This window comes from Gouania willdenowi, chromosome 14 (genome assembly GCF_900634775.1).
Source record: "Gouania willdenowi chromosome 14, fGouWil2.1, whole genome shotgun sequence".
NCBI lineage: Eukaryota > Metazoa > Chordata > Actinopteri > Blenniiformes > Gobiesocidae > Gouania > Gouania willdenowi.
The window spans coordinates 9,615,873-9,629,552 of NC_041057.1; the positions used below are offsets into that span (position 1 = coordinate 9,615,873).

A 13,680-nucleotide genomic window follows, 5' to 3' on the forward strand; every position below is an offset into this window, starting at 1 on the left:
AGACCCCCCAATCACCCCATAAACACTTGTATTACCTCCACATGGACTATGAGAAGGATTTATTAAGGTGAAAAAGTTACTGAGTTCTGCTTTAATGTCTCTCATGTTGGACTTTTATTTTGAAAGAAACTTTTCTTTTGACAGTAAAATGCATGTTGCACAGGAAAATATATAGATTTATGGTTCAGAAAAGATTTTAAATGTGTGTTTTACACAGCTATTTTTGAAAAACTAAATTTGGTTGGTTGAATTCTAAAATAAAAAAGTGGGTCTCGAGTGAGACCAGTTGCGAACTCCAGTGATATAGTTTACATCCGGGTATTTCTTGCATACTCAATCTTTCCATACTATCTGTGAACGAACGCACTACATACTCATGTTGACGTCAGACTTAGTATGAGTATGTTAGAATGTGATTTTGAACACTTCAGCCATTTCGTTGCGAAATGGATGCTGTGCTCTTATTTTGAAGGGGATTGTTGTAAGCAGGCAAAGATTCACAGTTCAAAAAAGTAGATGGCGGTAATTGGGTGTGTGTGTGTGTGTGTGTGTGTGTGTGTGTGTGTGTGTGTGTGTGTGTGTGCGTGTGTGTGCGTGTGTGTGCGTGTGTGTGTAAATGTGCTGGCAACAAAAAAGTGAGTCTTTGTGTTTTCACTAAACAATTGTGGGACTGAGTTCACAGAGAGCAGATGGCAGTTGACCAGCGCTCATCATTTCGACGCTTTGGCTGCAGTCATCCAAGAGGTCACTCAAGGCAGCGAGGACAACTGTTTTCTCAAAATCAACATTTTATCTTACTATGATATGTCTTGGTCACCATGGAAACTGCAGTGGGATATTTTTTCCCTTTGCTCGATTGTGTGTGTGTGTGTGTGTGTGTGTGTGTGTGTGCGATGTGGAGATTTTAAGAAACAGCTGCAGCTTGTGTGGATGTGGGGGCTGAAGATTGTGGAAAAAATTGAATTCTTAAAGTTTTCTTTTAGAAAGTAAGTTTAATTTAGGATTTGGTATCCAATGGGTATGAACAGCTTTAGTTTGATATATTTGAAGAGTATAAACAGCTTTCTCCCTGTGCCTAAATGACAAAATCATTCTGTAAGAGATAATAGATGCAGAAAAACGTAAATATTGTATTTTACTCAAACAAATTAAAAAAGTAAATTTGCATTTACTGTATTTATCTAAAAACTTCCAAGTCCTGCTTCCCCAGCCATAAACCAGTTTTCAAATATTTTTGTCTCAAGTACCCCCTTTTTCCGATTACAACATTTTTCTAGTAGAAAACTATTTAAAAAACATTATAGAGCATAATGATGGAATGAACGAGTGATAGACATTTGAAAGAATCTCATTTTGTACATAAGAAACAGTATTTTGCGCAGTGGTTCTCAACCTTTTTGGATCGTGACCCAATTTTAATATCACAAATTACTGGCGACCCCACAGACATTTTTTTCCTAGAATTAGTTCTTGATGATGTTTGAGCTCAGAAAATGTTTTTAACTGCCTTTTAGTTGAACTAGATTTATATTTCACAAAGTCAAAGTGAAAAAACAGTTTTTTAAAATTGTGTTATTTTCATTAAAAAAAAAAAAAAAGAAAAAAAAAATTATTATTTCAAAATTTCAAAAATCTATTTTAATTTTTCAGAAATTTTAGGTGACCCCATTTAAACTCCAGGCGACCCCACATGGGATCCTGGCCCCAAGGTTGAAAAACACAGATTTATATAGATTGATTTCTCTAGTTTTTATCATTTAGACTGATTTGTTTATTTGCCACTCTCTCTCTCTCAAATACCCCCTGTAGTGCCATCACGTACCCCCATTTGTGAAACTGCTGTAAACTAACATCTAAAGACAAGGTCCAACTTCAAGATTGAACTTAACTAATCAAAAGATATTTCACACTTAATTGAATTCAACCTTAATCTAATTTAGTGTTAAACTCAGTCGGGGCCAGATTTAGATCAGGCAATGCAGAACTTTCTCACCTTTTAGCTGTTGAATTCATTTTTATCTCCTGATAGTCACACTCACATTCCTCCACGCATGCCGTGGTTCTTCAACTGTAAGTGGTTACCATAGATACCACATGGTGAGGAGAATAAAGTACAGTGGGTCCATCTCACGTGGGAGAAATCATGTATTTATAGAAGCACCGTGCATGGTGTGGCCAAAAAAATGAGTTTAGACAATGCACTTTGTTCACTTTTTTATCATCAAACAAAGATGTGGTGCGGTGCAGAGGAATCTTTGGCGAGAAAAATAAGCCCTGCACACATGGGAAGGTGTAAAATTAGTACAAGAGATAAGCGCTTCTTTCTTTCTTTCACCAACACATTGTTTTATCTCTTTATATCAGTCTGACTGTTTTGAGTGATAAACAACATCTTCACACATTTCTCTGCCATCGCAGGGGAATTTGGGAAGTTTTGTCTCAATAAATCTGCTGGCTCTGCTCTCCTTTCACTGTGTGTAACAGGGACTGAAACACTAGCCTATATCATGACGAGTTTAATTAAATCCTATTTTGTTGAATAATGAACTAATTAACAATCTCTCACTGAAGGCCCTTTTTCTCCATCATGAAAACTCACTGCATTTTGAGGTATGACTTCTTATCTCTCCAAAGTAATTGTGCTCTCCAAATTGGCGTAATTGAATTGCTACCAGCAATGCATACGAGGTGTATTGTTCCACTTGAATAAAGCGTGCCTAATTGCAATCCATCATAATCACTGCGCTGTTTTATCTCAATTCAGAACTTAAATCCAATGAACAGTTCAGTGATTACATTTTGTGCCAATATTGTCTGTTACATGCAACGACCTCTCATTACTAGAGGTTGTTCACTTGACATGGGCTTTTAAACCTACTGGCCGCTTACAACGAAGGTGATAATAGTTCTGAATATACTAATATGGAGGTGTCAGACCTTAGCGGATGTGACAGGATTACCAATTAGCTCGGTGACGGAAGTCCTTCAAGTTTCCTGTTGGTTTATACGCTTCTCAGATTAAAACATGTTTTACATAATCTTCAGCATTTACATGGTTCCCAAATTAGTCGGTCTCACCATCTGTTCGTCTATTTTCGAAAAGGACTTATTGTGGCTGTTTATTTGGGTGACTAACAGTGACTAACAGTGCGTCTTTATATGCAGCATCCAGTCAGGGAGGCACATGATGTATTCTAATGGAAGTATAACAGTTATTAAATTGGTTATTAATTAGGACATTCAGGCACTGTTGACTAGTAAGGGCCTTTATTTACTCTTTAGCAAGCCATTCAAAGAATTAATGTGGGTGGGATGGTTGAGGAGGTTGGCAGATTGATTTTCAGGCCTGTCTGTGTCAGACTTTAATGACTGACTGTGAAAATAAAACTACACGTCATTAAAAAAAGAAGCCTTTTCTACCTTATTCCTAGAAGTGCTAGTATAAACTTGCTGAGAGGGCAGCATCCTGTTAACCTGGTAAGAGCCAGATTGATGTGTAGCCCCTCCCTCTAACTCAAGTTCTCCACATCAATCTGGGTCTGTGTCTGGCGAATCCGTTCAGAACCAGGGAGGGACATGAACAGAATGCTTGAAGCTGATTGGGCGATTGTTTTAGCCAATCACACGGTAACAAATGATGATGTCGTCATCGGCATGCACTACAACAACAAGGCTCAGCTGGTGAAAACATTCTTTCGGGATAGTAATGCTACGATCATTATGTCGTTGAGTGACTTTTGCCGTTTTTGCAACACGAGTTAAGGGCACGTTAACCATCCTCCTGCGTCGACATCTTTTGATTTTCATTAATAGCTAGTTCCTCACCCAACAAATGCGCAGTTTTGCTTCGGTGCTTCTGCCTTCATCACACCTGGATATCCCACCCTAAACCACAACACTGCCTCATGATTGGTTCGAAGCGGTTCGGAAAGGCAAAAGCGGGAACAGCACAAGATGTATTCTGGTTTTGTGAACACCAGGAGAATCCATCTTGCAGGCAAGGTTAGCATCCTGTACCTATAGGATAGAAACGCTAGCAGGCAGTGAGGATGGTGTATATATGGATGTAGATTTAATTTAATTCTTTATTTTTTACTTTAAAAGTTCTTTTTTTTTAATTCAAGTTTGTTTTTTTCATTGAAAATACTTTTTTTTTTGATTACACAAAAACTACCTCCATAGTGTTTTTTTTATTTTTTTACGTGTGACACTCTATGTAATGAAAAGAATTGTGAGTCTTCTGTTTTTCACTATACAATGCTTATGCCATATATTTTATCTATTTATTACACAAGATTACGCACCCATTACCAGGTAAAAGTGGCTGAGTTTAGTCTTTAAAAGATCAAAAATATAAGCCTACATACAAACTGCTGCAAACTAGTAACTCTGTATTCACATTTTCAGTCAATCATCTCATATTTCGATGGTTCCTAATCTTTTTCTGTCCCCTTTTGAAGAGGAAGAATGAAATTTCAGAGCCCCCCCCCCCCATCACAACAAAATTTCACCAAAATGGTTAAGAAATAATGTTTTACCTTTATTGGAAAAGGTTAAATGGTGATTCTTCTTCTTCAAAACTCATAAAAATGACATAAAATGTGCAATCACATGTTTTAAAACAGTAATTCCTTGAGTGCAAAGACATTTTCCCCCTCAGTTTGGGAACCACTGTCATATTTCCATATTTCATGATTGCAGGTCACTGACTACCTGGAAATGCTGTAATGGCTGGAAAGTAGACGACCACATTCACATTTTGTTGGTTCACATGCCAATCAAACTTATTGGCATTAACGGACCTTCTATTAATCTGTATCATAACGTTCTGTGAATACTGACCACTCTCTTACAATCTCAAAAGCAGAGATTATAATGTGGGGCGTCCGCGTCCCTGTAAAGCCGTCGTCTATTAAGGTAGATTAAAGAAGGATGGCTCTTATCTGTGTCATCAGAGTGAGTGTGTGTCCATATGTCATATACGTGTATGTGTGTGTGTGTGTGTGTGTGTGTGTGTGTGTGTGTGTGTGTGTGTGTGTGTGTGTGTGTGTGTGTGTGTGTGTGTGTGTGTCTAACACCCAGTGCATGAAGCAGGGTTTTCTCACCAATCAGGAATAATTCTGTATTCTATCCTGCACACTGGTGAATAATGGAAGAAGCTGGCCTTTAATGGTCAGAGCATAGTGGTTTGTGAGACAAGCTGACCTCCCAGTTTAAAAGATCCAGATGAGAAAGCATTAGGGTCGGATGACACAGACTACCAGGAAGCCATCAAAGTGTCTCAGTGCCTCTACAGTCATAAATCATACTTATACATACTGTACATAATGGGAATTCTAATCAAGACATATATCTCAAGCAGTGTTCATTTTGACAGCACATTTTTTTTAAAATGTAGTTTTAGTCTTTTTTACTAAAATGTAAATTAGTTTCAGTTTTAATTCAGTCAACAGGATTATTTCAGCTGTAGTCTGCTTATGACATTAACATTTTACATGTTACTACGGAGCCCCAGACATGGTAAAAAACCACAATTTCATGTTTTTCTTCACCATGTCATGTCTTGGGCTCCGCATGTTACAGATAGTGTCAACTAAAATATAAAGCATATAAGATTTAATGCATCTGATATGGGATATACAGTAGTATTAATGTTTGTAAATAATCACATGATCACATGAGATCTGATGTGATTTCGTCCCATGTGACAAAGTTATAGTTTAGTTTTCATAGTTGACGACAATATCAATGTATTTTGATATAGTTTTTGCATTTTAGTACTTTTCTAATTGGTTATTGTCACTTGAATAAATGAAGAAAAAAAAAAAAATGTTTTGTCAATAAAATTTACACTGATTTCAAAGGCTTTATTTCTGTGCTAATGGTTTCTTTGCCTGCATTGATTGATTTCATTCTCTTTCAAACATGAACACAACAGCAGTATCTACCACCATAAGAAAATAATGATAAGAATAATTAAAAAATATCAAATCAAACAAAGCAAGGAGTGAACAAATGGTTACAAAATCCCGCATGTGATGCCTGTACATGTTTGAAAAGGAGCAGGAGGAAGTATAAACTCCAACTCCTTCTGTTGTACCACATACTGCAGTGACATATAAAGCTACACTTGCCACCTACTACTGAAAATATCCTCTGCTATACATTTAATGGTCAACCTGTGTGGATGTGGAGAAAAATAATCAAAAGATGGTTGTTTCTATCCCCAGCAGTTTCCAGAGTGGGAAACATTGCACCTTAACACCAAACTGGTACACACTGTTAAACCACTGGAGGTTGTTTTCTCTGAAAGATCTCTGAATAATGTGGATATTCTTAAAACACACACAAGCAACTGATTTTCTTCTAGAATGTACACATCAGCTATTGCACACTGGGGATAACCTCCCCATTCATCAATGTCTAATGTTTTTTAAGATGACTAACTTTCGGTACGTGAACTGTACTTGTTTGCATATGATTTATATCATATTTTTAAAATCGTTATATAACTTGAGTTTTTGAGCACAAAGAGACCAGAGTTGAGAGATGATCTTGCATAATCAGTGTTCAGATTTTAGGGCTGTCAGAAGAATATCCTATATTTTTCTCCCCCTTATGAATTATGCATGGCATGACTATGATACAACTTTTGATTAAATAGTAATGCTGTGCTGAACGAATAACTTGACAATCAAACGTACAGTAGCTGTGCAGCCACTGGCTTGTGCAGTGGTCAGAAAACAATCGATTTGTTTTTCTTTTCTTTTCTCCTTTCGCACATATGAAATATTCTCCCTCTAGGTATTGTTAATGTTAAGCACAAGGGTTATAATTAGCATTTCGCAACAGTAGTGGTAGTACAGTAACTATTCCACCCACACAGTGCTTGCTTGACTCCGGTTTGTTCACCATTTTCTCCAAGACTCAAGAATAATTACAAACAAAGTAAGATGAGATGTTTCTTTTCCATTTGGCCAGAATTAAGTTTCTTTTTACCCTCAAACCTGGAGTTGATGGTTGAGTGGGGATCCTGAAAAAAAGGGATTTATTAAAGTAGAATAGAAAGGTGTTACATTTATTGAAGTAGAAAAAACCATTTTGTCATTGTGGGGGAAAAACAAGAATGATTTTCTCTCTTTTTCACTTGTTTTTTTGGTTTCTTGTGTTGCAGGCTCCCCTGAACTCCCCCCTGTAAAGAGCAACAGACATTTAAGCTAATTCATCTTTCCTTGATGATTTGACTTCAGTTTTGTGTCTTCGAGGAGCAATGTCACAATTATGAGGATTAAAATTTTGTTTCATTGTTTATTTCTTTCATAAAAAAAAAAAAAAAAGCTTATCAAAAGATTTGGAAAAGTGGGAGATTATCTGGGTTAAATTCTTAAATAATTTGTCTCACCCATTCCAATTTATTCATGCCTTCCTGAAAACTGTGGCTCACATTTTTGAACAGGCATTGTACGTACCAACCTCCCACTTCATTCACTCAATAGTTCTTTTGTGATTCATTTAAAAAAAAAAAAAAAAAAAAAAAAAAAAAAAATCTTTTTTAAATACTTTACATGTATTTTAGAGACCCTGTGGATAGAAAAACCCAAACAAACAATAAAAAGTATATTGAGAGATGTCCTGTGTGCAGAGGTGTACAGAGCACGAATATATCCTACTGAAGTAGAAGTACTGTTACTTGATTAAAATTGTACTCAAGTACATACAAGTAAGTCACACATTAAATAATCAAGTAAAAGTAAAAAGTAGCTCAATTAAATAGTACTCAAAGTAAAAGTTACTTGTTACTTTCACCCCCCACATTTATTTTTGGTAACAAATCTTGCCACGGTTTCCTTGCATACAGTAAACATCTCATGTATAAACTAAACTTAAAAAGGAAGAGACAAAATCGTGCACAACTGACAATTTATTTTCCATCGTACAAAATAAAAGGTCAGTCAAAATGGATAATGCTTTTTTTTTTTTTTTTTTTTTTTTTTTTTAATAAAAGAACACCAATTATTTCAATAATAAAAAAAATAAATAAAATCTAAGTATAGCTAAATTTATGAACTCTAAAACTCCATTTAATGCTATTTTGGTGCGGTGCATTACATTTAATATGGTTGGTTGGCTATGATGTGATGCATTTGATTGTTGTCTGGTCATTTCATTTCAATTTTTATTTTATTTTTTTATTTATTTTGTAGTTTCATAATGTCCAATGCTCATTTTAAAACAAAACAAAAACAATAATTCACTCAGTGATTCGTTTTGGTGACTTTACTTCTTTTAAAAAGCACTTATAAGTACAAGTAAAATAAACATACTCGAAAAAGTGAGTACTTGTAATCCGTTACTTTCATCTCTGCCTGTATGTTGTGTTTTTTATACCTTATTTCCTTCTTGTTGTTTCTGTACATCATTTTTTTTTTTTTTTTTTGCCTAATGATAATGGCGCAGTAAACATGATTGTTTTCATCAAGCCGAGTCATTCTCCAAATATCACCGCTGCACTTGAGACCAATTGACTTTGTGTAGAATATGTGATGAAGTCCCCCCCCCCCCCCCCCCCCCCCCCCCCCCACACACACACACACACACACACCCCTCGTCCCTCCTCTTCACTCTCTTCAAAAACTCTTTAGGTTTTTTTTTTTTTTTTTTTTTTTTCTCCAGCTGAGCGATTCAGGGCTGACGCGGGCGCAACCGCACTAGAGGCGAAGTCAAGTCGTGCTGGACTGGCGCGCGCTATATCCTCGCACGGGTTTGAACATCTATAGCAGACGACCTGTCCCGCTTTTTAACCATGCTTTTAAATGATGGAGTATGCTGAATTGAAAAGTTGAGCTTGGGAGTCCATGGTTGTCGGCTGCTGGCGAGGCATGGCTTTCCTTTTAACTTGCTTATTTCTGTCTGGGTGAGTAACTCCAGTCTCCGCATGCTGTCCGACTTTTTACGCACGGCTGTGCCACAATGAGTGTTTGGTGAAACTCGGTATTTTCAACAGTTTTGTGAAGCTTTCATTGTGTGATTGTGTGTGTGTGTACTTTAGTTACAGTACGAGCAGTGTTAGGGGGAATCAACACACTGAGACCAGTATCTATTTGGATAACATCACGCGTATATTGGATAGATTACTGGATGGCTATGACAACAGGCTGCGACCTGGATTTGGAGGTATGCTTATGGATAAATCATATCAAATCATTTGCTCCAGTGCTTATTATCTAAATATCTAACACTTATTGTATTTAAATATAAAGTTTTACTCATGTACAGTATATGCCTATGTCCTTAAATAATACACATAATGGATAACAGAATGGGAGCACAATCATGTTTGTTTGCTTGTTCAACTTTTTAATTCTATATTTCTGTATGATAATTTCAAAACTTGATGTTTTTTTTTTTTTTTTTTTTACATATTTGATCACTCTGTAGGTCCTGTTACAGAGGTCAAAACTGACATCTTTGTCACCAGTTTTGGACCAGTTTCAGATGTTGAAATGGTATGTAAACCCCAGTGACCATCTGATACTCTGACAACCCCATTAAATGCCACTCAAAATTATGTTTTTTTTCTCCACTTGTTAATAGTTTTAATTTTGTCTGAAAACAGGATGAAAACACAGAGCTCTAAGTCCTCAAGTCATGCTTCTCCCATAGCCTTCATTATTCTAGCATTTGGACTGGATGTCATTAGTGCAGCTTAGGACTTTAATCTGGCTGACAATCCTCCTGCCAGAGCGGCAGATAGTGATGTGGCTGATGTTGGGATGGGCTGGCTACTGCAATGGGATAGGCTGAGTGAAGTATGCTTGTTGTACTCATCACTCTTTAGGCTTTAGATACAGTGCTCGCTGACTCTAAAGCCTACTTGAACAGCACTGGTGACATCCTGGTGGCATTTCCATTGAGAGTCATGTAAACAGCTCTTAAAGGGGACCAATGTCTCCTACATGACACACTGTAAAAGCAGGATAAACTCATATTACGAGTTTAATGCAGATTCTGAGAATGGGAGTACAGCTGCATTTGTTCATACTGGGTTTAATATCAATCGCTCAATGCATTCACTTTATTTTTTTTCAATCTGCCAGTCCATTAAAAGAGCGATAGAACATCAGGTGAACTTTTAACCTTAAAATAGATATGATGATTTGAAGCTAAATGCTAAACTTTCAGAGTTTCATTAGTACATGAACTTGCAGCAGAATAATCCAAAATGGAGAAATAAAGAGAAAAAACTGATGTGCCAGAATCACAGCCAGTAGTTTTCTTTTAAGCCAGTGGTTCCCAAACAGGGGTATGTGTATCTCTAGGGGTACAGGAGCACATTGTAGGGGTTACTTGGAAAGTTTTAACAATTCATTTAAAAAATATTTGGGAAATGTTCTTTTTTAGGCAATTTTTCTGGACAAATTTACCACAAACTAACTGTAATATTGCTTAATAAAATAGTATATATTCTTGTATTTTATTGAAACAGGATTGTTTTATGCTGTAGAGGCCATCACACTTCTGACAATAAGGGACAATAATTAGCTACATTTTACAAAGGAGACCGTATTTACTTACTATTGAAGTAATCACATAAAATTTGCACTTAAAAAAAAATCACTTTAAATTCCACTCATTGTATTACATCTGTAGATGTAAGCCTTAGGGAACCAATGTTGTGAATTAATGAGACACACTTTGGGGTTTAGGGGAGCCCGCTGTTCCACAAATGAAAAAGCATATGAAATTATGGAGAGGGTACTTATGATACCAAGAGGGGGTACACATGATTTGACGACAATACAAAGAGGGTACACACGGGACAAAAAAAGATTGGGAACCACCGTTTTTAAACCATGGCTCACAAAATCATCTGCCATACCTTTCTAGGGTAAAATACAATATTTTCATAGCACAGTAGATGCTGGAGCAGAAGCAGCACTTACAGTGGTTTGTTGGCAGTGATGATAAACTTATAACCCACTATCTGACCCCCCCCCACCCCACCTATAGGAGTACACCATGGATGTATTCTTTCGTCAGACGTGGATTGACGAAAGGCTAAAATTCGAGGGCCCTATTGAGATCCTCCGGCTAAACAACCTTATGGTCAGCAAGATTTGGACACCAGACACGTTTTTCCGGAATGGCAAGAGGTCGATATCTCACAACATGACCACCCCCAACAAGCTGTTTCGCATCATGCAGAACGGAACTATCCTCTACACCATGAGGTACCGTCGCTGTATACACTGAAATCCAAACACAGCCAATAGAGCACAGACCTGGAAAGCAAATCAAAAACGCAGGCATCCAAGAATATGTACACACCCACAAATAAACAGTGGCTTTCCAAAAAAAAAAAAAAAAAAAAAAAAAAAATGATATGTTTCATGCATCTGATTGTGAAAACAAGCCTAGAAAGCAGCACAAACAAACATGACCTTAACTCCCTCCATAGTAGAAATGTTGCAAAGGAAAAACTGTTCTAAATAAAAATGGTGTTTTATCTTTTAAAGATAAAAAATAACAATTAAAAATGTTTTTTTTGTTTATCTTTGAAATTATTGACACATCAATCAAACTGGATATGATTTGGTTGCTTATGATTGTAAATTAAAGAGGTGTATTGCAATTAAAATAATAACAGTTCTACATATGCAAACACAGGCTGCAATGGAGAGGAAAAATTATTTTGACTGGACAAAAAAAAAAAAAAGAAAAAAAACTTCACCAGAACCAGACTCGGGAGCAGCAGCCATCTGCCTCCACCGGTTGGGGTTTGTGGAAAGGAAGGAAGAGAACTATAGTTAGAATACCCCAGCTGGTTGGAAAAATAACAACAGATTAGAAATCATCCATGTTCATACCTGCAGGATGAACATAAAGAAAGAGTGTGAAATAAATGAAAGGGGAGAAAGCACAGGCTGCAGTAGCAATAGAGAGATGGGCACAGTGTAGCCATCCAAAATTCACATTTAATATAAAAGCATTTTTTTTTTCTCTTAAATATCGATCAGCTTTTTCAACCAATTATGATACAATAGAATAGAATAGAATAGAATAGAATAGAATAGAATAGAAGCTTTTATTGTCATTGTAAATCATATACAACGAAATTAATGTGCTCTCCAAGAATGAGAAATGAGAAATGACATGGTACACTTGAATAACACATTGGAAAAATAAATATAAATATATAATACTAAAACACTACTCAGCACACTGTAAACAAATAGGCTGAATTTATTTAGTTATTTTTAACATTTTTTGAAACAACAGCATAAAAATAGGGCTCTGTTTGCGTTCTTTTTTAAACAGATGGTGTGTGGTTACTTTCACCTGGTTTCTTAGGTTGCGTTGCTGGAAGATTGCTGGTTATTAGAACAGAAAAGTAATTTTCTTTAATCAGAAAATGTAGATGTTATTTTATTCTGACATTCAGAAGATGTTAAGTTTTTAACTAAGATCCAAAAACTATATAACCTGGAATTAAGCTTTTATCTTTTTTTTTTCTTTCTTATCAATTCTAAACAAATTCACCCTTTTATCTTACCTGACAATCCATTTGTGTGTGCCACTGCCTACCTCTAATGACTAAGACTCCACAGCGACTGGAAGAAAACAACAGCCTTTTAACGATTGTTAATGTATGAAGTCTAAATCAAACACTGCTTGAAACTCTTTTCTGTGCTGACAGATTAACAATAAATGCTGAGTGCCCCATGCGTCTGATGAACTTCCCCATGGACGGACACGCCTGCCCGCTGAAGTTTGGCAGTTGTGAGTTTGTGCTTCGGAAGCATCACGTCTGACAGATGGTGTCACTCTCAGACGAACACTGTCATTAAGTAACTGACAGGCGACACATTTTCATCATGAATAGGGTTAATTTTAGATCATTGTTTGCTATACCTTTGCAGTTTGATTACAAATGTGTCAAACACATGGACCAGGGGCCACATGTGGCCCTTTGGAGCATCCAATTTGGCCCGCAGGAGAAAATAAAAGTGACAGAGAAAACAAGAATCATTGCGTAAATGAAACTGAAGAATATTTGCAGAGGCTCACAGTTTTCCCCGTGCTTATATTGCATGATTACAGTCATTTTTAATGTAAAATTGGTGAAAAAATGAAATATTCTTACAAAATCCTTCCATTTTCCTCAGATTATGACGTAAAGTTTCCCTTAATTATATAGTAATTGGTCACAAAATGTCGAAAATTTAAAGTGCAGATCCTGTTGGGCCTGATATCTATCACGTATTGCTTGGACATGGTCGGTTTCATACATATTTTGTATTTTATGTACACGCAGAAGTGCAAATAGGGCACAATAATGTTGAAATTACTCATTTTCCTGCATATAATCTGTGGCCTCACTTGAGATCAAACTGCTCCATATTTGGCCTCTGAACTAAAATGAGTTTGACACCCCTGTCCTACACCAACACTGGTTTAGATTCCTCTGTAAATTTTGTGCAGATGCGTACCCCATTAGCGAGATTGTGTACACCTGGAAAAAAGGTCCCCTGTCTTCAGTCGAGGTTCCACAGGAGTCGTCCAGTTTGCTGCAGTACGATCTTATCGGTCAGACTGTGTCAAGCGAGAGGTTAAAGTCAAACACAGGTGAGCAGAAGCTGTATGGAATCGTGTTTTATTAAAGTCAGAACATTATTGAAT

At 36.6% G+C, this 13,680-nt stretch overlaps 1 protein-coding gene across 1 annotated transcript in view; it reads left to right on the forward strand.

Annotated features, from left to right (window-relative positions):
- The first annotated feature begins 8,698 nt into the window (after positions 1-8,698).
- gabra6b (gamma-aminobutyric acid type A receptor subunit alpha6b) overlaps positions 8,699-13,680 on the forward strand; it is a 39,133-nt gene continuing 34,151 nt past the window's right edge. The window contains exons 1-6 of the mRNA XM_028467397.1: positions 8,699-8,914; positions 9,050-9,174; positions 9,439-9,506; positions 11,011-11,231; positions 12,698-12,780; positions 13,483-13,626. Of these exons, the coding sequence (XP_028323198.1) occupies positions 8,856-8,914; positions 9,050-9,174; positions 9,439-9,506; positions 11,011-11,231; positions 12,698-12,780; positions 13,483-13,626 (700 nt within the window). The 5' untranslated portion in view covers positions 8,699-8,855. The remainder of the gene's footprint in view (positions 8,915-9,049; positions 9,175-9,438; positions 9,507-11,010; positions 11,232-12,697; positions 12,781-13,482; positions 13,627-13,680) is intronic.